The following is a 26,822-nucleotide window of genomic DNA, read 5'->3' on the forward strand; positions in this document are numbered from 1 at the left end:
GGTGAGGTACATACCAAATGGGGCATTGTACTCAATCATGGGCCTGATAAGGGAGGAGTATAGGGGTACAATGACCTCCTTTGATCTGGATGTAAATCTCTTCATGATAAGGTGGGCAAGGTAGAAAGTCTTTCTGACCACTTTGGCAACGTGGGTGTCAAATGAGAGGTCACTATCGACTTGGGTCCCCAGGTCTCCGATTACTTTTTCCGTACTCAGTGGGTTACTGTCTATGTGATAATTTGTGGGTACTTTGTTTTTCCCAAAGGGGATGACTATACATTTTTGGCATTTAGTTTAAGGCCATGACTCTGGCACCAGTCGTCTGTTTCAGTGAGGCCTTTCTGTAGGATGTATGTGTCAGCTGGTGTATCGACTATGGCGCCTAGTTTGCAGTCATCTGCGAACTTTGTCAGCCAAACCCCCCCCATGTTTGCTTTCACATCTGAGAAATAAATGCCGAACAAGAGGGGTCCCAGGACAGAGCCCTGTGGGACACCATTTGTGACTGGTTTTGAGTCTGACATGGCTCCAGCGATTTTGACTTTATGGGTTCTATCCTTTAGCCAGTTTGTAAACCATCTTGTGACATATGGATTTACATTTAAGCTGTTGAGCTTGTCTATGATGCCAGAGTGGGGTATTGTGTCGAAAGCTTTAGCCAAGTCCAGGTAGGCTGTATGGACTGCTTTGCCCTCGTCAATGGCTCTAGTGACTGTTTCGAAAAAGTCAGCCAGGTTCAAAAGGCAGGATCTGCCCTTTACAAAGCCGAACTGGGTGGGATCAAGTGTCTGTAAGTCCCCAATGTCTCTGTTTATGAGTTCCATAATGATTCTTTCCATAGCTTTGCAGACCAGGCTGGTTAAGCTTATGGGGCGGTAGGTACCAGGGTCTGTAGAGGTGCCTCCTTTGTGGAGTGGGACTACTGTTGCTGTACGCCAGTGTTCAGGTACATATCCTGTAGTAAGGTTAAATAGCATTTTTATGTGTGGGTTTAGCTCCTCTTGGAGTTCACGTAGCACGCAACTCGGGATACCGGCAGGTCCCATTGATGATGTGTTTTTAGCTTTGCCGAGGGCGGTTCTCACCTGGACATCTGAGATGACAGGGAGGTTACATTCAGCAGGGATAAGTATTTCTTCTTTTGCGGGTGAGGGAGGGGAGAAATTTGCACTGAACCTGTCTGCCAGAATGTTGGCAATATCTGTGGGTTCAGTGTATTTTTTGTCATTGTGAACTAACTCTGAACATATCTAAGGGTTTCCACCCAGGTTTCTAACATAGCAGAAGGCGGCCTTGTGGTTATCTTTAGTGTCCATAGCGATTTTTCTCTCAAAGTTGGCCTTGGATGTTTTTATGAGAGAACGTAGCTTTCTACTAGTGCTGATCAGAGATGCTTTCTCTTTATGGGATTTTGCTCTGTCGTGCAGTAGCTTCCTTCTTTTGTTATACAATTTGTTTATGGCTGGGGTCCACCAGACAGGACGCCTGCCCTTGGTGGAGAGGGTCTTGGTTTTATTTGGGATTGCATAATCCATGCATTCTTGGAGATGTCCGTAGAAAGCATTTGTGAAGGATTCTGCATTGTGGGATGTGGTTTCCACTGGCCCAGTGGGCTTCAAGGATACCATCTCAGTTTTAAGAAGTGTAAAGTCGGCTTTTGAGAAGTTTTTCACTGGAGTCTTTTGTGTTGGGGGTGGAGGTGGGATATGTATATCCAGGGTGATTAGTTTGTGGTCAGATCTCACTAGTGAGGGGTATACTTCCGGTGTGGAGCATTTTGTCCCCATGTTTGTGATGATCAGGTCTAGTATATTATCTCCCCTTGTGGGAGAGGTGACTAGCTGTTACATTGCATTTGAATTTATGAATTCCAGAAACCTTTGCGCTAGGGTGTTTGGGCTAGAATAATGCACCCAGTCTATGTTAGAGTAGTTGAAGTCTCCCAATGTGATGGTGTTTGGTGAGACATTCGTATCCTCCAATGTCTTCATGAAGGCTGAATGGGGTTCCTGAGATTGGGAGGGTGGTCTGTAACATGCTACCAGTTGTATAGCAGTTTTGCCTATGGTTAGTTGCACCTGGATGGTCTCTGATGCTTCATGTGTTGCCACTAACCTGGAGGTGTGGGTGTCCTTGATGAATATGGACACTCCCCTCCCTTTTTGGTTTGGCCCAAGTTTTGGGGCCGAAAAGCATGATATGAGGTATAGCCTGGTAGCACTGGGGTGCTCTCAGGAGCCTTGAACCAGGTTTCAGTTACTGCACAGACATCGATGTTCTCCTTACTGAGGAGTGCTCCGAGAGCCTGCATCTTGAGATTTAGACTTCTGGCGTTGAGCAGCATTACCCTTAATTTTTTTCCATTTTTTTTTTCTAAGGAGGTGGGTTTGTCTTTTGAGCCTTGCCTAAAAGGCACTATGGGGTGGCAAGAGCCTTAGCCAATATCCGGAAGCCCAGTGGTGACAGATGCAAGCCGTCCCTTGCGAAGCAGCGTGGCTTGTCCAGCATGTCAACCCAAGCAGACAGACATTGGATCCCCCTAGAATGACACCAGTATTTAAGCCAATTATTAAAGCTGATCATCTTGTCTTTGTATTGTGACATCATTCTTGGTGAGGGCAAGATGCTGCTCAGGGTCAGGGTCATACCAGCCTGGGCTACATAATCAGAGAGCTCCTCTATGTCTCTTTTCATGTAGTCCAGGGAGGTACGTCTCAGGTCATTCACGCCGGCATGGACAATGACGGAGTCATATTTGTACTTGCTTTGGAGTGACCTGACTGCGTGTGTTATGTGGCGGATCCTAGCTCCCGATAAGCAGCTCACCGTTACTCTCTCCTTGTTCAGCCTGGTAAGCGGAACGTCAGTGTGTCTGACTACAGAGTCACCTATTACTAGTGTATCAGGCATGGTGTTTGGCCTTAAGGGCTGCGATTGTTTCACACACTGATTTATTGAAGTATGTGTTGCATGTGTTATGTTTTGAGGTGGTGGATTTTTGGGTGTCTGCTTTGGGAGCCTCTGTTGTTTTGGTAAGTTTTTTGTTAGAGCCTCCGAGTATGTCTTTGTGTTATTATGTGTTTGGTTTGCAGTTGTGGTAGGTCTATGTGGGACTGGGTTTGGTGTGTGTGTGGTTACCTTCTCCTCCTGTCTGGTCTTGCCAGTCCTGAGTTGAGAGAGTTCAGCCTCCAGTTTGGCTATATAGTTGCATCTCTCACATGTATTTGTGTTTGTTGGGAGGAGGAAAGGGTTGTCTGTGTACATGAGACAATTGTAGCATTGTCTCAAGATTCCCAGATTAACCAGCTGAACCGGAGAGGATGCTAGTAATCTACCACTCGACATGCTAGAATATTATATGGGAGTGCTGTGCCTTTAAGGGAAGTGGGTACTTACAGGGGTGGTAGGTGGATGTAGTGCTTACTTTAGTTAGCGAGTGCATACTTAGAAGAGAGGTTTTAAGAACAAGTGCTAGGCTTATAATAAAACGAGTAGACTGATTATTATAAGAGTAGAGCTTTCTTAATGGAAAATTTGAAGAGCACACTTGGCGGAGCCAGAAAAAGTTTAACCTTGTTTAACCGGCGCAAAAACAGCAAAAATACTTAAATCAGGAAAGTAGTCGCTTTTCTCAGTTCTCTGCTGCTAGGACCACTCTGCAGGACCACGAGGAGCTGTTTCTGAGTAGTATAGCCAGAAAAAAATGCTCAGAGGCGGATTTTAAACAGGGAACTTCAAAAGAGCTAGAAATGGTCCAAAACAACCAATTACTACAAGCTCTTGTGCTGAGGTCACTCCTTCAGGGACAGATAGGCTGCTCAAGGCTCCCCACTCCCACTGGTGAGCAAAGAAACTTCCTTCTATCCAAGTAAGGCAATGGACAACACAGGAACTACACCACAGCCCAGAATACAGCAAAGCCTGTATACTGGTCTAAACTAGTCGAGGAGAGGCGGGAAAACAAGGATATTTTTTTTTTTTGTTTTTGAGATAGAAAGCACACAGAAATGCAGGAAACAGTAATAAATCAGTTACACAGGCTAGCACACTTTAGTGGGCAGCCTCAACAGTTAAATTTAACAAACAAACAACTTTCGACCAATTGCATAGTGTAAAATCGTAATTAAAAATCTCTTTACAAAAAACAAACTCTTCATTCATCATTATGCACTATAGAATGGGCATAATTGAATACATTACAATAAACATTATAAAACATATGCTTCACGATCTTTTAAGAAACATTTAATATTGATGGCTTCATTTATCCCAGGAAAATGATCCGCCTGTAATTTAATTTGCCATCTAGTTTCTCTTTGAGCCAAAAAATTCCTGCAATCACCCCCCCTGTAATCAGGTTCACAGTATTCCAGGAAAGAAAACAAAAATTTTTTAAAACCAATACATTCAACACTATGTCTGTAAAATATTTGTTTTTTGTCCTTTTTTCTATTATACATATGCTCCTTCATTCTAACATTTAATTTTCTAGTAGTCATACCAATATAAAATGATGAGCATTTGTCACACACTAAAATATAAACAACTCCTTTTGTTTTACAACAAAAATTACCAGGGACCCCTATAGTATTAAGTATGTGAGGAAGTTGAATATAAGGACCTTCTAAAATAAACCTACAAACAGAACAATCATGACATTTGTGCATACCCCTATTAATGTGCTCCTTCTTAATGCTACATGTGCTTCTATCTCTCCCCTTTTCAAATGCTCCTTTCAAACTATGTTCATTCCTATAAACAAACTTTGGTTTCCCCTTAATAGCTGCCATTAAATCAGCATTTCCTTCGAGGGTCTTCCAATTATTGTTTATAATATTATGCATACCTATATTGTCAACACTCATGTTCATACTGAAACATAAAATTTCAATATACTTTCCAGTTTCCTTAACTTGGGGTGTTGGTCTATTTTTCAAAATGGGTGGATACAAAGTTGCACGTTGCTTAGAAATGTCATTAGCTGCTTCCCTGAATGTATTGGTTTTAAAAAAAATTTGTTTTCTATCCTGGAACACTGTGAACCTGATTACGGGGGGGTGGGGGTGGGGGGGGTGATTACAGGAAATTTTTGGCTCAAAGAGAAACTAGATGGCAAATTAAATTACAGGCGGATCATTTTCCTGGGTTAAATGAAGCCATCAATATTAAATGTTTCTTAAAAGATCGTGAAGCATATGTTTTATAATGTTTGTTACTGTAATGTATTCAATTATGCCCATTCTATAGTGCATAATGATGAATGAAGAGTTTGTTTTTTGTAAAGGGCTTTTTAATTACGATTTTACACTATGCAATTGATTAATTGATTTTAATTGTGTGCAGCATTTAAATGAATGTTTGATGTAACATTTCTTTTGGTTCTGAAGAAGTTTTTTATGAAAGCGTTGAATAAAGTGGAAGTTACGCTAGTCTGTGGTTTCGTATTTTCCAGCCTTGAGCAGTTTTTTTGATTTACTTACTGATATAAGCTTGCAGACATTGAAAAAAGGCATTAATAACAAGAAAAAATGAAAAACAGCACATACTTCAGGGAAAGGTCGGGTGATATGGTCCCATTTCAACAGTCTCAGATACGCCTGATTTTGCACAGTAACAGGGTTTAAAATCCGGACACTGTCAGCAGATGCAGTGGCATGAGGAACAGACTGACACGTAGCAGTTTCTGAACTTGAAAGACTACTTATGGCTTCCTGTAGCCACTCTGTAGTGAAATCTAGGGCATCTGTGAGGGGGAAAAATGCAAATACAGCTTAGACAAAACATTACTAACTTGTTTAATTAAACACTGGTTAAAACCTTTATACTGTACTTTCCCCTACACTTTTAGTCAGGCCATACACTGACCTATTGACTTATTTTTTTGCCAGATGAACGAGTTACATAAATCATTCATGCACTCTTTCAGTAACAGTTAAGCTCCTAGCTGCAGTGCTTTCTGCTGTCCTCCCTATGTCCCCTAGAGTTTCTTCCGGGTGCTCCAGTTTCCTCCTAAAACATGTTCCAGGTAAATCTGGTGCAGTTCTAAACTGCATCAGGTAGAGTAGCTCAAAGCAGGCACATTCTGAGTCATGCAACAAAAGAGTAGTGTGTGTGTGTGCGCGTGTATGTAAATGCACATGCTAGTCTGCCTGCACATCCCATGGCAGACTGGTGTCCTACACAGGATTAGTTTGTCTACCTTGCAATCAATGCATAATGGGATAGACTTTGGCCTCTATTAACCCAAAAATGGATAAAGTGGGTACTGGAGAATGAATCAATAATACTTTCCATACTAGTTATTTATTCATCCTAAGCCTTTTTAGGTTTTAGTAAACAAAAGTTTAAAAAAAAAAAAAAAAACAAGCAGAAATTTTGCAGTGTGGAGGGTGTGAAGTTCACTCCTTGAAATATGTTATACACCTAGCTCACTAATACCATTTGAACTTTAAAATACATACTACAAAATAATAAAACAGTAGGCAGTCCACAGTTGAGTTAAAAATAAAATATCCTTTATTAAAAACACATAAGCAACCCTAGTTGAGTATAAGGAAAAGCATTAAAGACATTCATTAATTTAGATATAATCAGGTTATTTGGAGGAAGGGATTGGTTACAGAGGCTGCTTCTGGTAAGAGCAATAAAAGCATTAAACGTATTCCTTTAACCTAGCCCCCCTTCCCCATTAACACCATACTGTAAACTGAGACTGTGATACCGCAGAACTGAAACTTAAAAGCTAGGGACAAATTAAAATATATAATACAAGAACAGCTTATTAAGGCTAAACTACTAAGCTAAGCTTTATTAATTAAGAAACAAAATCACTACCAAAATGAAAAAAAAAATGAAATGAAAAAACAAATTAACGAAAAGATCTACCACTAAACATCTATCAGAATAAATATTAGTAACTTATAAACTGAAATACTTTTAACAAAGATCGCTTTAGTACCAAATAAATACTTCCATTAGGTTTATGTGCAAAAAAAAATTCATAATATTAATGAACATCTGTATAAATCTATAAGTGAACACCTAAGTAAGCTGAAAATCATAGCTATAATTGTTAAGTGGAAATACAATGAAAAATGTTAGAAATAAAGCATTAAGGCCCTGGGGATCTGTTCAAATGTGGCATCTAACTAAGAAAATAAGAAGTTATGTACCTACCATAACGTTTCATGTTAGTTGTCTTCTCGCATTCTTTCTTGCCGGATGGGTTCGGCCTATACCAAAGCTCGAGAGCTATTTAGCGGCTCGAGGCCCTCCCTATATCCCACAATGCTAGGCGTCCAATACCCAGATCTCATTTGGTAGCTAACACCATGGAGACACCTATGCCAACTATAAGGATTATCTACAGTGGTAACAGATGGGGACATAACCTAGGAATAGTCCAGTAGAGGAATACGGCCTCAGAAGAATTCTTCTCAGTCTGTCCAGGCTAGGGGGATGACGGGTGGGACTAACATGGAACGTTATGGTAGGTACATAACTTCTTAATGTTAAGTTGTCAATCTCACCTGCATTCTTGCTGGATGGGACAGCGTCCCTAGCACCTTAGTCCTGGGTGGCTCATTGGAACAGACTCTTGAGCACAGTGGAACCAAATTCAGCCTGATTCCTGAAGGCCATATCCAACTTGTAATGAGAAATAAAGGTATGAGGAGTGGCCCACGTGGCTGCAGCACAAATAGATTCCATTGGGAGCCTTGCTTGAAAAGCTACCGATGTGGCTAACGCTCTGGTGGAATGAGCTTTTGGTTTTACAGGGAGTTCTTTGTGTCTTAATTGGTAAATAAAGGATATGATTGAAGCCAGCCATCTGGATAAAGATACTTTAGAAACTGGCAAGCCCTGCTTGCCCTCAGCATAAGACAAGAAGAGTTGGTCTGACTTCCTAAATTGTTTTGTCCTATCCAAATAAAAACGTAATTGCCTGTGAACATCCAAAAAGTGCAGCTTTTGTTCAGCTCTGTTTGAGTAGTTAGGAAAAAAGACAGGAAGCTCAATAGCCTGATTCAGGTTTGTCTCAGAAGGGACCTTGGGTAAAAAGGAAGGGTTCGTTCTAAGTGAGACTCTATCCTTGTGAAAAACAAGATAGGGAGGACGAATGCAGAGGGCTTGAAGTTCCGACACTCTTCTAGCTGAGGTGATAGCTACTAAGGAGAGAGTCTTCCAGGAGAGTAATTTTAAAGAACAGGAGGCCGCAGGTTCAAAGGGAGGGAGAATCAATTAAGTTAATATCAGGTTTAAATCCCATGGAGGCGGGGAACTCTAACCGAGGGCCTGAGTAAAATAGTCCCTTTAAGAAAGGCCTTACAAAGTTTGTGGGACATGATGTTGGATTCAGACAGGCCAGCGTGGAAATTAGCGATAGCAGCCAATTGGACCCTATAATGGTGGCAGACGAGGAACCTGCTCGAAAAAGTTCTGCCAAAAAATCCAGAACAGTGTGGACAGGGGCTGTAAAAGGATCTATATTCCTGGTCTCTGCCCAGCAGGAGAAACGTTTCCATTTACTAGCATAGGTTTTTCTGGTAGTAGCTTTATGCGAAGAAAGGATGATTTCACGTATTGGCTGAGAAATCTGTGGAAGCCTGGCTAAGGTTGGAAGTGGAGCAACCAAGCTGTGAGGTTGAGAGACTGAAGGGATTGGTGCAGCCTGCCCGACTGATGGACCAGCAGGTCTGGCACTGGGTCCAGACTCCAGGGCTGCTCCAATAGATGACGATGCAGGAACGGGAACCAAATTTGTCGAGGCCAGAAAGGGGCAATGAGAATCATCCTGGAACCCAAAGCGGTCGCTTTCTGAATCAGTTTGGGAATTAAGGGAAAAGGAGGCAATGCATACAGAAGACCCCAGGGCCAATTGTGGACTAGAGCATCTCTGGGGGAATGGCCGGGGAGGGGGAGTAGAGTGAAGAAGTCCTTGCACTTGCTGTTGAGAGGGGTAGTGAAAAGGTCGCAACAAGGTTGACCCCATTTGCGGAAAATCTTGTCCGCTACTGACTGATTGAGAGACCACTCATGAGGCATGAGAATGGCTCTGCTCAGCCTGTCTGCTATGACGTTGGACTTCCTGGGGATGTGCATTGCTATCAGAAACCATTGGGAAGAGATCGCCCACTGCCAGAGTCTGAGTGCTTCTCGACATAAGGGATAAGATCTGGTTCCACCCTGCTTGTTGATGCACGACACTACAGACATATTTGTCTGTTTGAATTGCAATAGTCCCGATAGGTAGAGAGTCCTGAAGAGCTTGCAACGCTAAAAGTACCACTCTCATCTCCAAGACGTTTATATGCAGGTGGTATTCTAGGGGTTGCCAAGTGCCCTGGACAGTCCTGCCCTGAAAATGCCCCCCCCCCACCCGATCAGGGAGGTATCCGTGGTCACCGTGGCAACAGGAGAAGGTAGAACAAACGGTCTGCCCTGGAGAACTGTAGGGGAGACCATCCACCAAGCCAGGTGGTCTTTGCAGGTTTGAGTGATCATTATCCTCTGGGACACTGGGAGCTGTTGAAAGGACCATTGGGTAAAAAGCATCCACTGAAGGATCCGCATGTGGAAATGAGCCAGGGGGACTAGAATGATTTCAGCCGCCAAAAGACCCAATGTTTTTAGTACAAATCTGGCCTGAATCGTCTTGCACTTTAGTAGTACTTGCACATGTCGGCGAATGTCCGATACTCTGTCTGGAGGAAGTATTGCAGACAGATCTTTTGTGTTTATTTCTGCGCCTATAAATGTTATACATTGACAAGGCGACAATGCAGACTTTTCGAAATTTACTGATATACCTAGCTCGGAGCAAGTCTGAATGGTACAAGTCCCTGGCTCGCAGAAGTTGATGCCTGGTGGAAGCAGAAAGGAGCCAGTCGTCGAGATATGGAAACACCTGGAATCCCCGTCGCCTCAGGTGAGCCGTAGCCACTGCCATGCATTTGGTGAACACCCTGGGGGCTGTGGTAAGACCAAAGGGCAGGGCTCTGAAATGATAGTGACTGGCTCCCAGCCGGAAGCAGAGAAACCTTCTGGAGCGCCTGTTCATTTTGATATGGTAGTACGCATCCTGAAGGTCTATAGAGCACATCCAATTGTCCTGACCCAAAAAGGGTAGAATGGACTGAAGCGTGACCATCCGGAACTTTGTTCTTTGTACAGACCTGTTCAGTCTGCTGAGATCCAGAATGGGTCTCCAGTCCCCTGTTTTTTTCGGTACCAAAAAGAACTTGGAGTAAATTCCGGATCCTTGCTGGTCTGCTGGGACTGGCTGGATGGCCCTCTTTTTTAGCAGTTTTGAAATTTCTAGTACTGCTTGATCCCTTAGCGCAGGTGGGACATCTGGAAGGGATCCTTTGTATAGGGGTGTGGACGAAGGGAATTTTGTAGCCCTCGGATATGATAGACTGTACCCATTTGTCTTGTGTGAGGAGTTGCCAGGCTTCTGGGTACAGTGACAACCTTCCCCTGACTGCCTCCGAAGGTGGACAGTCGGGCAGCCCCTCAGGGGTGCTGGAAGGGTTTGTCAGAGAAAGATTCCCTGCTACCCTGATTCTGCTGACCCCCTCTGCCCCTCGGGCGGCGTCTATTATTGTTCCCTCCTCTGCCCCTGGAGGGACACTCACCACGTGCGTCAGGCATGACTCCCTGGGGTTTGCGAAACCACATTTTTCCACCCTTCTGACCTTTCGGGTATGGTCTAGATGGAGTGGAAAAACTGACTCCCACGTCAGAGAGAGTCTTGCCTTCCTGCTCGCACCTGGTAAGTGTATCCTATACCTGTGGTCCAAACAAAGCCGAACCATCGAAAGGGGCGTTGGTGAAGGACGCCTTAAAGGGGTCAGCAAAGTTGCACAACCGCATCCAGGCATGTCGTCTCAAGGCTACACCTGTGCCTGCGGCCCTGCTCGCCCCATCGGCTGCATAAGAAATGAGCCACATGGAGGAGTTAACAATGGAGTTAAGGGTTGCCAGCTGGGAGTTGATCTTTTCCTGAGAACCCGCAGCACATGGATCCTGAAGTGTATCACCTAATTCCTTAAGGATATCCCTTTGAAGACGGGTGAAATGGCACAAGTAGTTCAGGGACCGCATGGAAAAGGTCGCTGAAGAAAACATCCGCTTCCCGTACCTGTCCATTGTCCTACATTCTTTATTAGGTGGATGGACAGGGACAGAAGGATCAGCCAACTCCTTCTTAGTGGCTGCTGCAACCACCATGGCATCAACAGGGACACCCTTCGCAAGAAACTGTTTGTCGGACGGGGCTGTAATAAACTTTGTGGGCCTATGGGGAGTTGGTTCCACTGTGTCTGGGGCCATCCATGCTTCCAAGCCACCACTTCCATGAGTGGGTCGAAAGGCGGAGAAACCCAGGAAGTGGAGGGGCGAGAACCAAATGCGTCCAGGTACACCGACTCGTCCTCGGAGGGGTTAAGGGCAGTCCAGTTCCCCCTCTGTCTAAGGATCTCAAGGATGTCTGAAAAAGAGACATCCTCAGTGGGGGACCTTGGGGACCCTTCTGAATCCTCCAAATCGGTGTCTGAGGTGACTGACTCGGGGGAGTCAACATGTTTCCTCTTACATTTTCTCTTCCGAGAGGGCTCCTCTGAATGATCAGGGGAGGCCTCGGAAGAGGAAGACACACCCAATGGGGCTACCTGGAGCGTCTGTTCCCCGCACTTGGGGTCAGGAGGGTGAACAGAGACCGACGTAGGCACCATGGGGGGAGGAGCCGAAGGAGCCGATCGTGGGTCCGACCCAGGAGTCAGTATGCTCCTCATGACCTCGAAGGCGCCCCTATCGGGCAGAGAGGAAGGTCCCCGCTACGAAGAGATGAGAACCCCTCCCGTCACCGAGAGTGACGGCTCCGAGGCCGATGTCGGAGCCGAGCTCATCTGCGCCGAGGCACCGAGAGGAAGAATGGGGTCGGACAAGGATCCAATGCCACTCGCCCCCTTGGAGCCGACGAGGGAGTCTTGGTGCCCGGATTCCTCCATGGACGGAACCAATGAAGAGATCGGAGCCGACAAAGGAGCCAAAATGTGAGGTATCGGCTCCGACGTACCGACGATTCGAGCCCCAACAAGCTCCAGCTCCGAACATAACGGAAGAGTCGGAGGAGGAATTGTTGAAGATGCAGGGATAGCTGCAGTCTGTTGAGAAGGGCTAGATAACATTTGGGCAAGTGCCTGCGACTTTAGAAGTCTACTGACCACCCTCTCGAGGTCGTGATCAGAAAGCCTGGAAGACCGAGAGGAATGTGACCTATGGCTCCGCTCAGACTGTAGTAACGGAGATCGCGGAGCCAAATGAACAGACTGCAGAGAGGGAGATCTCAAGCGTTTTTGGCTCAGAGAAGGCTCCGACACTACAACAGGAGCTGACTGAGATCTCAAAGTGACGTTTCCAGCCGGAACCGACGAGGAGGCAGCAGCTCCGCTTGGCGACGGCTCCAAACAGGGAGCCGATGGTTTGGCGGGCTTGGAGGGTTTACCCGACGAATGCTTAGTCAGGGACCCTTCAGGCTTAAGTAAGCCCCTCAAAATAAGTTTGTTCCTACGCTCCTGCAGGACTCTCGGACTGAAGGCATGACAGACCGAACAAGAGTCCTGCAGGTGTAGAGGGCCCAAACAATACACACAAGAAGTGTGGCCGTCTGTCAGAGACATCTTCTGACAGCATGAGTCACACTTCTTGAAACCTGATACCTTAGTATCCTTAGACATAATGGCACTATAATAGGGTACCAAGGAACTAGGTAACTAGTGCCTAACACACTACAAACACACACACACACACACACACACACACACACACACACACACACACACACACTAGAACTAACACTACAATAATATAGTAGTAATAAAAGTAATAATACTGCTATAAAAAATACTGCTAACAAGACTAGTAGAGATAAAAATATATATAAGAAAAATCTAACTCTACCCTAAAGGGTGGGGGAGGGGGGGAGAAACTCTGAAACTACTAGCAAAGAGAGTTTCTAAAAGGGATTTCTCAAGGGATCAGAAAGGGGACACTAAAAGAAAAGTATCTAACAAGAATTTAGCTATTTATATCTAAATAAACTTAGAAAAAAAGTTTTATACGACCTGGAGCCGGTAAACACGCAACCTCGCAGCTGAAGCGGCAAATGAGATCTGGGTATTGGACGCCTAGCATTGTGGGATATAGGGAGGGCCTCGAGCTGGTAAATAGCTCTCGAGCTTTGGTATAGGCCGAAGCCGAGGATCGGCTCCAAACCCATCCAGCAAGAATGAAGGCGAGATTGGCAACTTAACATCACTTAGTTTAAATGAGTAAAAGTATCAGAAAACAGTACCCATGTCAGTTATTTTCATTGTAAATTATTTATGTTTGATATTTGTTTACAACAATATTAGCATGTATAATATCAGCATGTAATGTCAGCATTAATCAGTCACATATCAGACTTTTAATAGTCTTTTAAACAGTGAGGCAGTTTTCTGAGTTCCGGTATGCTTTTTATGGAGCAATAATGATTAAGCCCCAGTTTTCGAAGAGAGTTAATTTCAGCTACCACAGTAGTTCACGTTTTTCTAAAAGATTAAGGATGTCTCCCTCCCAGTTCCAAAAGGTCCACACAATCAATAATCTGAAATTTAAAACCAGTGTGTTTTGTGAAGCTACAGGCCAGCCAGTGCATTATTCCTGCACTAATTTCGGGAAGATGGGCAGAAATACTTCATTTAAGTCTGTTGAGCATTTTCCCACATAAAATGCTTCACAATCATTGCAGTTTGCCCTGTAAACCACCTGTATTGAGTTACAGTCACGTCCTGTGTTGGTTTTAATCAGTTTCTTTAAGGGCAGAAAAACATGCCTCCCTCCTGTATACGCTGACAAAAAACACAGCTGGCTCCACACTTACTTTGTTGCATGTATCCAATGGTCTGGGTCTACCTTCAACCTGACTCCTGATGTTTCTGGCTTTCCTATACACAAAGGAAGGAGCTTCTCCAAGGATGTCCAATAGATATGAGCCTTCAGTAATTATGGCCCACTTCTCTCTAATAATATTAATGATGCTGTAATGGTCAACAGTAAAGTCAAGATACAACTGTCTTTAGGTTTCTTTAAATCCCTCCTATAAGGACCGTTAAGGACTGATGAATTTGTATTTTTAAGTTCAATTATAGGTTCCAGAATGCTTCTTAACATATTGCTTTCATATCCCCTCACCAAAAAAGTAATTTTCAAGATCATTTAGGTTCTGAAGGAAGGGTTCCATTTTCGTGGTGATCCTGGCCAACGTGTAGCCCTGGGATTTAACAATGTTATATTTTGTCCTGGTGGGATGCAGACTTATTATGTAGCAGGAGGTTTACTCTGGTAGGTTTTCTGTAAAGATGCGTCTATTTTACCTTGGTGCAAGTCTTTAGTAATCTGCACATCAAAGAAGAATGCCGAGGTGAGGCTGTGGGAAGAGGTGAAATGCAGGAAGCTGCTGGTTTGATTAAGACAGTTGATAAAATATTCTAATTTAGCATGGTCTCCTTTCCACACAATAAAGATGTCATCAATAAAATGCAGATACACTGTGATATGTTGCATGTATTCTCTGTTGTTAAAAACATAATCCTCCTCCCACATGCCTATAGCTATGCTGGCTAGGCTAGGAGTTGCCCCCATGTCTATACCAGTCTTTTGTTTACAGTAATTTCCATTAAACGTAAAAAAAATTGTAGCTAAACACCATATCGAAAAGTTTACCTGTTCTTTCATGTTGTGCTGGTGTGTCATTGTTGTTTTTCCTGTACGACTCAATCACTGTTTCAATAAAATAATTATGCAGAAGTACTGTATATAATGACTCAACATCTATTGTTAATAAAATGCTAGCAGTATCAATTGTAACATTTTTTTTTATTTTCCTTAAAAAATTATTAGAGTCTTTTATGTGTGAAATGTTCTTCTCAGCCAAAGGTTGTAACAAAAAATCCAGGTAGATGGCAGCAGCTTTGGTCAGGGACCCCCTGACTGCAACCACTGGCCTGTAAGGAGGATTTTCTCTATTTTTATATGGCTTAGGGATTCCAAAGAATTTAGGCATGCAGGGGGAAAGGTGTCTGTACACAGTCAAACAAGTTATCTGTTAACAAACCATCATCATAAAGTCCAGTCAAGGCTGTGCACCAGTTGCCGTATGATGCCTTAATCTCTTTTAAAGTTAAAGATTCATAATAGTTAGTGTCACTCAAAATTTCTTCTATCCTCTGTTTACAGCTGCTGATATCAGTAACAACAATACCCCCTCTAACCTGATTATATATAACTTCATGAACATCTTTAATGCTTTTCATTATATTTAACTAGGATCGCTTGCTCGTATGCATCAATAAAAGATATTCTATTTTAAACTCAACTGTGGACTACCTACTATTTTATTTTATAGTGCGTATTTTAAAGTTCGAATTTTATTAGTGAACTAGGTGCACAAAATATTTCAAAGAGAGAACTTCACACCCTCCACACTGCAAAGTTTCTGTTTGGTTTGTTTTTGACCCAGTACAGGTTGCATACCGAGTTTGCCGACACTTCAAGGGATACCACAGATTTTAGTTTTTGCAGTAAACAAAAGTTACATACTTACCTTACTGACAGACCTGCCTTGGCAGTTTCAGTTCGGAAACCTATAGGACTACTACTGACAGGCACCTTAGCTTGGTTTATAAAAGCTTTTTTTTTCCGTTTCAGTTTGAAAACCAGGTAAGTTGGCTGGTCACTGGATTGTTTACAGCCATAACCTGGGGCAAATGGGCAATAAAGATAATAATAATAATAATAATAATAATAACTGTCACAAGTATGTACCATTTACTATCTATTTACAAACCTCAAAAGATCTAACGGGGGTTAGTCTGTATTCTCACTGTGTTGCCAAATCATGGAATAGCATTCCAGAATGCCATCAGACTTATTCCCCACTATTTCTTCAAGTCTAGGCTGAAAAAACATCTAACCAATAATTGGATCCGCCCATGCTTCACACTATCTTAGAATTATTTTCTTTTCCCGTCTTCCACACTCTTAAATAGATTTTCTCTTGATACATCCTACTTCCCCCTTCCTGCTTTACCTACTTTCTAGCCTCACCTCTCTAACTCCTTAAAGTCCTTTCTTTACATTCTTACACTAACCTTTATCTATCCCCAGAATCTAACTGAAATTTAATATCTAGCTCTCCTAACAGAAAAAGTATATGGCTTTTATGACCCATTACTTATTCTCTTATATATTTTTCATACACCATTGCATAAGTTGCACATTAGGGACTCTTTTCTACCTTATATATAATGTTTGGTCAACTTTAGTGTTTGCCTTTATATTTTGCTTATTTTTCTTTTATATTTCACACATTGTACTACTTTGTTATTGTCTTAATATTTTGTAACCATTGTTCAATTTTTTAATTCCATTCAATGTGTACTGTGGAGCATTTCTCCCTGGGCCTCCACTGAAAGTAGGCTCATACCCAGTCTGACTTTCCCGATAAACAAATATCAGATAATAAAATAATAATAACAACAATAATACCATGGAATACAAAAATACAAGAATGACATGAATAGCACAGTTGTATAAAATCTTACCATAAAAGTAGATGTCCTTCTCTTCATTACTGCAGTATTCTACATAGAAGGGATCTGCCACCCAGAGCAGCCCAATGCTCAGCCAGAAAGCAAAAGCCTAAAAGATCTTGTATGTGCCATATGTCACACTTACTCTCCCCCGCACAGAATGTACAGCATAAAAGGGACATACAGATGCAACGACCCAGAATTGAATTGCCATGGAAAAGAACAGTCTCCATAGGACAAAGGAGTCCATGCACATCCAGAAGGGAAAAAAAAGCAGAACAAACACGAGTGGGCTGGAGGGAGAGAGGGAGGGAGTGAATACTGCAACAGTGAAGAGAAGGACATCTACTGTTATGGTAAGATTTTACACAAGTGTGCTGTGATGATCTATATCACTGCTGCAGTATTCTACATAGAAAGGAGAGTAGAAATGCTGAAGAAACGGAATGTGAGGTGGAAGGCTGAGAAGAGCCCTCAATAAACCCACATAAAATGGTTTCAGCAAAGCCTGCTTTGGCCTTAGAAACCATATCTAACTTATAATGCTTAGCAAATGTGTGGATGAAAGACCAAATAGCAGCTTCAAGGATGGAATTGGTGTCAAACCCCTTGAAGAAGGCACCAGAAGAGGCAACAGCCCTAGTTAAATGAGCTCTAACAGAATTAGACTGAGATTTGTCATGAAAACAATAAACGGAAATGGCTTTAGATATCCAGGAGGAGATGGCTTGCTTACAAACAGCCAAACCAAAGACCTGGGATGAAATGAAACAAAAACATGATCAGACTTGTGAATAGTCCTAGTTTTACCAAATAGTACCTGAGCTGTCTGTGCAAATCCAAGGTATGCAGTACCTTCACACTAGCAGACTGAGGAGAAGGGAAAAAGGAAGGGAGTTGTACCAATTGATTCAAGGACAACTCATTTACTACCTTGGGCATAAAAGAAGGATTAGTACAAAGGGGCACCCTGTCCCTGTGGGGAAAAAAAAAAGAAATGGCCATAAGGGCCTAAAAACTTAGACTCCCTCTGAGCAGAAGTAAGAGTCAGCAACAAAACAGTCTTCCGGTTACAATGTTGCAAAGAAGCAAAATCTCGAAAGTCAAAATGAGACCAAGTCAATTTTTCCAAACCAAAATTAAGGTTCCAAGGAGGAGGAATGGGTTTTCATGGACAGCTAATATGCAGGACACCTTTAATAAATTGTTTGACCTCAAAACAAGAAGTCAAAGGAGGATTCAAGGGCAGACCAGCAGAAATGGCTGACAAATGGGCCTTCACAGAAGAACAAGCCATGCCAGACTGGAGCAGCTCACACAAGTAAGAGAGGACCAGAGGGATCCCACTGGAAAAGGGACCTGGTTATGGGTATGGCACCAGACAGAAAATATTTTCTATCTGGACATATAAGATTTTCTGACTGTGGGTTTCCTTGCCTCCTGTAAAACCCTGAGCATATCCTCAGAAAGGAGGAGCCTGAAAGATTAAAATCCTATCACCCACAGTGTCAACTGCAGAATGGACAAGTTGGGATTGATGAGAAGTAACATGTGATGACTGCCCCTGGCCAGACGCATTACGAGGGGGAACCAGTGCTGTTTTGACCAAAAGGGGGACACTAGCAAGATTTTTGGGGACTGCAGCTGAATCTTCTGCAGGACTTTTGGAAGTAGAGGAAGAGGAGGGAAACAAAGAAACATTTCCTTCCATGGAAAGGAAAGGGCATCCATCTTCCACACCAGATAGTATGGCACTCTAGAACAGAAGAGAGGAAAATGCCTGTTCAGAGAGGAGGCAAAAAGATCTACATGAGGAACACCCCAACAATGCACAATGTCCAGAAACATGTCTCTGAACTATCCATTCATGAGCCTGTGTTTTGGACCTGCTCAGACAGTCTGCCAATTGACTGGGCTCTAAAGGAATGTATACTGCCTAAAGAGTTAACTGATAACGGAGAGAAACCTCCCAAGCCTGAACAGCCATCCTGCACAGGAGCCAAGATTTTGTGCTCCCCTGCTTGTTGACATACCACATCTCTATAGTGTTGTCTGTGTACACCTTCAAGGGGCCTGGAGAGAACATGGGATGAAAAGCCTGAAGGGCCACAATCAGAACTCTGATCTCTTTGATGCTGATATGGTTTGACTTCTGATGGGGAGGCCAAAGATCCTGAACTATCAGGTGACCACGAGAAGCCCCCCACCCCATATCTATGGCATCAGTGAACAGCTCTTGAGAAAGGACTGGAGACTGAAAGGGATGGCCCGTTTTGACAGCAGACTGTTGAATCCTCCACTTGAATTCCTTCCTGAGACAGAGAAGGAGAGGTACCCTGAAAATCAGAGGGTGACAATGCTGTAGCCAAAATGACTTGAGGTACTACTGAAGCTTTCACATATACAGGGTGGCAACAGGAAGCACTGGAAGAGAAGAGGCCATGAATCCAAGGGCCTGAAGAAACTCCCTGGCTGGCATGGCAGTCAGAGGAAAAACAGACTGAAAGAAGTCTGTCAATGACAATACCTTTGGAGGCGGAAGTGAGGCCAACATTGGCACAGTCTGAATCTTGCATCCCAGATGATCCTGAGAGTTAGTCAGGACAGACTTTTGGAATTTGATAGTAAACACTAGAGTTTGAAGAAAAGACATAGTGAATTGCAGACCCTGTAAAAACAGACTGGGAGAAGGCATGTGAAGCAACAGGTTGTCTAGATAAGAAAAATGTGAATGCCTTGGAGCCTGCAGAAGGCAATCACTGGAGCTAGGCATTTTGTGAATACCCTTGGGGCAGTAGAGGGGCCAAAGGGCAAAGCAGAGAACTGGAAATGAGAGGAAGACACAAAGAAATGTAAAATCTTCATGAAAAGAGGATGAATAGGGACATGATGTTAAGCATCTTTTAGATTCAAGGAAAAGCCTGGGGTAATAAAAGAGGAAACAGAGTTTGAAGAGTAAGCATCTGAAAAGAAGGGACCTCGAGTAAGGTGTTGAGCTGGGAGAGATCCAAAACAGGTCTCCAAGTGTCTTCCTTTCAAATTACCAGAAACATCCTGGAATAAAAACCCCTTCCCACTTGGGAAGAGGGAACAGGTTGAATGTTTTTTTGGTTCACCAGGGACCCTAGAACCTCTTAGAAATGAGGCAGTTGCTCTAGAGGAAGTTGAGGAATCCTTGAAAAAGGAGGGAGAGATGTTCATACCAAGAAGTAACTTTGACGGATGACAGAAAGAACCCAATAGTCTGAATGGATGAGAAGCCAATTTGGAAGACAAAAGGAGAGCTGAAGGGACAAAGGAAGTTGGTCTAAAAGAAGACAGACCAGAAAGAGAAGAGACTGAAAATAAGCAATTAGAGTCTCAGCCTTGGGAGCCAGCAGGGATGCCAGCATAGAAATAGCACAGAGCCTGCAGCCTAGAAAAACATGATCCTGAGGAAGAGTGAGAAAGGACTTTTGGAAACTCACAGTAAATCCCAGACTTTGCAGGAGTCAAACAGCATAATGACAGTGCTGGAGCAGAACCCCCCAGGGAAGAAGCCTAAATAAGCAGGTCATCCAGATAGGGAAAATTTGAATCCTCTCATCCTGCAAAAAGCAATCACAGTAGCAAGGCATTTAGTGAAGACCCTTGGGACAGTAGAAAGGCCAAGGGGCAAAGCAGAGAAATGAAAATGCAAGGAAGAAACAGAGAAATGCAAAAACTTCCTAAATAAAGGATGAATAAGGATGTGAAGATATGCATCTTTGAGATCCAGAGACACTAAGAAAGCCTTTGGAAGAAGAGGGGAAACACGAATGTGAGAGATGACATTTGAAAGAATGAACTTTCAAAAAGGTGTTGAGTTGTGAAAGATCCAGGATGGGTCTCCAGGTGCCTTCTTTCCTGGGGATAAATAACATCCCTGAATATGGCCTACCTTGATCTAGCCAAGGCCTTCGATACTATTCCCCACTCAGGTATAACAGATAAACTCTCTTAACTAGGCATCAATCCATATGTTACCAGAAGGGTAGCAAACTGACTCACTGACAGAACCCACCTAGTCAAAATAGGAGAAGCCACCTCAAGTAGTAGACCCGTAACAAACAGTGTACCCCAGGGATCAGTCTTGGGGGTCTCTGCTGCTTGGGATATACTTCTCAGAGGTGCAGGCCAAATCTACTGGGCTATGGCAGACCAAGTTTGCAGATGAGTGCAAGCTGACTGCTGTCATCAATTCCCTTAGTGATGTAAACATCCTCCAAGAAGGTCTCACCCAAACAAATGACTAGTGCGAGAAACATGGCCTCAAACTGAATGCCAAGAATTGCATAATCATCCCTTTTGGGGAAAATGATGGCCCCACAAATTATCACATTGATAATAAGGCACTAAGCGTGCAGTCATGAGGGACTTGGGAACCAGGTTAATAGCAAACTGACTTTTGACCACCATATTGCCTCCGCTGTGCAGAAAGCTTTCTACATTGCCCACCTCATTAGTAAGGGTATCTCATCCAGTGACAAGGTGGACATAACATTCCTGTTATTCTTCCCTTATAAGACCCATTATTGAATACAATGCCCCTTTTGGCATGTAACTCACAAAGCACATGCAGCAGTTGGAGAGACCGCAGAGATCCCTCACCCGGAGAATCCAGGGCCTCAAACATGTCCCTACACAGATAAACTAAAAGCCCTGTCCCTCTACTCAGTCTCCTACAGACTCCTCGGAGGTGACCTCTGTCTGGCACACAAAGCGATCTCAGACCCCACCCTGATGGGACTGCTGCATATCCGCAAGTTAAGCTCCACTCGAGTAACCTGCACGCAAGAACTCAACCTGATCTGGGACATCAATAGGACTTGTTGGTGGGACAGATTTGTGTCCCAGAGACTCCCCCTTTTGTGGAATAGACTCCCTCTCCACGTAATGCAGCGTACCTCATTAAACCTTTTTAAGTGAAACCTAGATAACTGGATGGGGAACGGAAAATACACCCCTGCGATTCCATCTATGTCCCTCCTGGACAGTGGCATAGGGTGCTGACTTGTTGGAACATAAGCTAAATTCTTGGCTAGGCTTGTAAGGGCCTCAGGGCCAATAGTCTAGTATCTTCCTATGACCCTATGATCCTAGTATCCCCAAATGAAATGTCCTGAAAAGGAGAATATGTAGTAACACAGTCCTCTTTCTCAGAACCATAATCCAAGGGAGAGGGAATATGGGAGGAATAGGCCAAAGACTCTTCATCCAAATCTATTTCCTCATCAGAAAAAACTGCTCCCTAGGCCTCCTAAAGGAAGTACAAGACCAAGGGGGGCAGAAGCAGAGACGCCCTAAGGGAGCTTTAAAGCCATAAGAGCATTAAACAAACTCTGTGAAATCCTGCCATTCATGCTGAGGATCTTTAGGAACAGGGGAAATATGCTTAGTCTTCTGTTTCATTTTCAAAGGGACCTCAGCCCTAAACACATTAGGCGGTTCAGACCCCTGCCCACACTCTCAGTGTAGTGGGAATCTCCTCCCTAACAAGAATCTGCAGAACACCCCTAGCCCCTTCGTATATAATCAGCCATGGTTCCCCTTAAACATCCGAAATGGACATGTGCGGAGCATCCGAGGACATGCGAGAAGCTGGATCAATGCTGTCCTCCAAAGAGGTTGAAGTAGAGAACTCTGACTCAAGAACCGGGTGATCCTTCGGGCTTTCACCAACCTCAAGAGAGACATTCAGGGGACGTGTTACAGCAGAAGAATCCGACCAAACGTTTTTGGCCTTTTTCTTCTTAGTGAACGTCTGACACTCTGCCGGAGATAGATTCTGCCATTGTACCTTCAGCCAACAATTTAAGAGGTTGTTTCTCTAGGTAAATAGCTAAAGAGGGGAGATGACTATGCACAGTTTTAGGGACAAACACTTAACAAATAGGACAAGATGTATGGTAGTGATAAGCACCCTAAGCAAAACAAACACTGCTCATGACAGTCCTTATGGGGAATCTGTCTCCTACACTGGCATTTCCCCTCTCTGGATGACATGTAATCCAACAACCACCACCACAAAAAAAAAAAGAAGATAAGGAATAAAACCCAACTGGGCACTTTTCTGGAAACAGCTTGGTAACCAGTAGACAAAAGAGCATTCAGACCGACAATCAGAGATGGCATTCAGATTGGCAGCAAAGACGTTCTGAGGTTTGGATGTCTGTACATCACCTTTATGCCCTATGCAGTGAGCGAGGAGCATAAAGTGTGACATTCAACATCCCTTTAAAAATCTAAGGCTTTCGTATACTGACTGGACATCAGGCTGCCCTTGCCGGGGGTTCCTTTTAGCGAAGAATACTACAGCAGTGATGTGGAAGGTCATCAAAAGATTACATTTCATAACAATACAACATTCTGCCAACACATAAAAAAAATACAGCAACTCTGGGAAAGTTAAGTGATGTGGTTAACCATTTTCTTGAAAATAAGTGCAGGCACTTCTTTTGTTAGTAATTCTCTCTGCACAGTCTTAAAAGAAGGCAGTGTTTGTCTCCTTACCTCTGGTGGAAGCTTGATTCTACAGTGCTGGGTTTAATTTCATTAATACTTTTCCCTTGCGACTGCTTTGAGTATGGTCTTATGAGGGTAATGACTTATCTTGACGGTCACTAAGGGGATAAGTTTGGTCCCCTAACGACATGACTGGATTTCAGGGGAGGGTAGTAACCTTGATTGACAATTTTGAAAAGCAATGTTGTAGCATCACCCTGTTATGCACTGTTGACCAACTGAAGTGTTTTAGGAGGTAATAAAACAAAATTCTTGACTTTTTCAAAGGTGGTTTCAGAGAATGGTTTTCATTTTTTTTTTTTCCATTTGCTGAAAATACCTTTGATGACTCATTATGAATCCGGCCTGTAACTCTGAAATCCCTTTTATCAAAGTAATGTCCACAAAATAAGATACTTGAGGTAGTAAAGGAGACTGATTCAAAGACTGCTAGGTTTGCCAGAATGCAATGAAGGACCTATAGAGGAAAAGAAGACTTGAAAGGAGGAAGTAAAAGAAGGCCCCTCGGTATAAAGGTTTGTATAACTTTCAAGAAGTCAGAGAAGCAGAAATCACTCCTTGGTGGAAATTAGACTTAGCTGTGACAGACTATAACCAATAAAAAACTGAGGCACGAGTCAAAGAACTGGGAAAGGTGGGGATTTCAAAATGGTGCCAACATGTTAATTACAGCTTTCCCAGAGTGAAAGTAGAGAACTCAGCAAAAAAAAGAGAGAGTACAAAACATTAATAGATTTTAGATTAATTTGATTACTGGCCAGTGAATACAATGCTTGTATGTAAAGAAAAAAAGGAAAATCTAAGGGAAAGACCGTGAAAAAAAATATATAAAATTTGGATTGAAAATAACCATGTGGCAGACAAGTCTCTACCCTTGGTGCAGGAGACCGCCTACACTGACCTAGAGGAAAAAATAAACTATACACATTTCAAATAAGTTGGATGTTAGAAGAATGCATAAAGACAAATGATAAAAGATAGCAAAAAAAAAAAAAAAAAAACTCTAAATTAAGTATTTAAATGAATTAGAAGTTATGTACCTACCATAACGTTCCATGTTAGTTGTCTTCTCTCGCCTTCTTTCTTGCTGGATGGGTTCGGAGCCGATCCTCGGCTCCGACTCGGCACTTGCTTTAGCTTGAGAACTCCTTTTACCAGCTCGAGGCAACCCTATATCCCATGATGCAAGGCGGAACTACCTCAGATCTCGTTTGGCAGCTAACCTACCCTGCTAAGGACTAACCTAACATAATTAGGAAAACAAGTTCATAAAAAGAGTCCTCATATGAAGGCTCAGGAGGAAACAACCTGATAGGAACTCTTCAAGATCTGTCCAGGCCAGGGGTAGGAGGAGGGCTTAAGAAAGAAGGCGAGAAGACAACTAACATGGAACGTTATGGTAGGTACATAACTTCTAAATGTTAAGTTGTCAATCTCGCCTTCATTCTTGCGTCCCTAGCACCTGTATCCCGGGTGGCTCAATGGAACAGACTCTTGAGAACTGTGGAACCAAAACTGGCCCTATCTCTGGAGGCCAAGTCCAACTTGTAATGACAGACAAAGGTATGAGGCGTGGCCCAAGTAGCTGCTGCACAAATAGTATCAATGGGTAGTCTATCCTGAAAGGCTGCAGAAGTGGATAGACTCCTGGTTGAGTGTGCTTTTGGTTTAGAAGATAGCTGCTTGCCTCTGAGAGAGTACACAAAGGAAATGGTGGAAGTCAACCATCTGGATAAGGTCACTTTAGAAACTGGAAGACCTATCCTGTTTTCTGCATAGGAGACAAACAATTGGTCCGATTTTCTGAATTATTTAGTTCTATGTAAATAGTACCTGAGCTGACGATGGACATCCAAAAAATGAAGCTTCTGTTCAGCTCTGTCGGAATAGTTTGGGAAGAAGACTGGTAGATCTATAGATTGGTTAATATTGGTTTGAGACACAACTTTGGGGAGAAAGGAAGGGTTCGTTCTTAATGATACTCTGTCCTTATGAAAAACCAAGTAAGGGGAACGAATGCAGAGAGCTTGAATTTGGAAACCCTTCTTGCTGAAGTGACAGCCAGTAAGAATATAGTTTTCCAGGTCAATAACTTCAAAGAACATGAAGCAGACGGTTCGAAGGGAGGTAGTATCAAGGATGCCAACATTAAGTTTAGATCCCATTGCGGAGGAGGATGCTTTATAGGCGGCTTTAGGAGAAAAACTCCTCTCAGAAAGGCCTTGCATAATCTATGAGACATAATGTTATTGTCATGCAAGCCAACATGATACTTGGAAATAGCAGCCAGTTGTACTTTAACTGTAGATGGCGAGGATCCTGAATGAAAAACCTCCGCCAGGAAATCTAAAACAGAATGTACAGGAGCAGTAAAGGGATCAATATTCCTGGAATTTGCCCAAATAGAAAAACGTTGCCACTTGCTAGCATAAACAGTCCTAGTGGACGACTTTAAGGAAGACACTAAGATGTCTCTGACGGAGTCAGAGATCATCGGAAGCCTGGCTAGGGAAGGAAGTGGAGCAACCAAGCAGTGAGGTTGAGAGAATGAATGGCCCGGTGCTGCTGACCCGACTGGTGGATCAAGAGATCCGGAACTGGGTCCAGATGCCAGGGCTGCACCAGAAGGTGACGATGCAGAGACGGAAACCAAATTTGTCGAGGCCAATAAGGGGCAATGAGAATCAACTTGGCTCTCAAAACGGTGGCTTTCTGAATGACTTGTGGAATCAAGGGAAAAATGGAAACAAGGGGGGAAATAAAACCCTAACTAAGCTTCTTCTCTTTGACAAGAAAATTACTTACCTCAGCTGGCAAAGGAGACCTCTTTCGCTAAGCGGCAAACGAGATCTGAGGTAGTTCCGCCTTGCATCATGGGATATAGGGTTGCCTCGAGCTGGTAAAAGGAGTTCTCAAGCTAAAGCAAGTGCCGAGTCGGAGCCGAGGATCGGCTCCGAACCCATCCAGCAAGAATGAAGGCGAGATTGACAACTTAACATTGAATGCAATGGAATGACAGAAAATGAGGCTTCCCATGAGAAAGAGGTTTAAAAATAGAAGTGGGAAATTATTCAAGAAGACAGAATCTGAGGTTCTCTGTCAATCCAATTTGGAGAGTGCAGACTGTATTCATTTTGGGATACTACAGTTAAGTAAATGGACCAGTGTGCCACAGCAATAACTATTTTCTCAAACAGCACACTGTGTGAATGCCTCACATCCTGCCATTAGGAAACAGCAGAGACCAATTTAGTGAAGATGTAAGCATACCAGCTTGGTAAAAATAAGGTACAGGAGGAAGATGCTGAAAGTTGGTGACACTCATGCTTTCATGGAAAATAACAATTAGTTGTACACAGCACAAAGCAGTAAATTCATCCTAGTAATCAGACAATGTTGTGAGGCTGGACTGAGACTCATCCACCATCCTTCAGTGTTTTTTTTTTTTGCTGATGGATCGAAGGTGTACAAAGAAGCAGATCAGGCAGTGGAGGAGATTTAGAAAAGTTAATTCAACAGCAAATATACCAGCAAACTGATGGAACGGTTTCTTATTCTTCCACTAATAAATGAAGCCAAGGAGAGACTACACCAGTGAATCATAATGTATGAAAGACAGAGAGAATAATCCAGGACTTC

General features: G+C 43.2%; 1 protein-coding gene across 1 annotated transcript in view; it reads right to left on the bottom strand.

Moving 5' to 3' along the window:
* TCP11L1 (t-complex 11 like 1) overlaps positions 1-26,822 on the bottom strand; it is a 969,080-nt gene that overhangs the window by 334,275 nt on the left and 607,983 nt on the right. Inside the window, exon 7 of the mRNA XM_044059530.1 lies at positions 5,550-5,746. Within this exon, the coding sequence (XP_043915465.1) occupies positions 5,550-5,746 (197 nt within the window). The remainder of the gene's footprint in view (positions 1-5,549; positions 5,747-26,822) is intronic.

This window comes from Protopterus annectens, chromosome 17.part0 (genome assembly GCF_019279795.1).
Source record: "Protopterus annectens isolate FY-2018-M chromosome 17.part0, PAN1.0, whole genome shotgun sequence".
Classification (NCBI taxonomy): Eukaryota; Metazoa; Chordata; order Ceratodontiformes; family Protopteridae; genus Protopterus; species Protopterus annectens.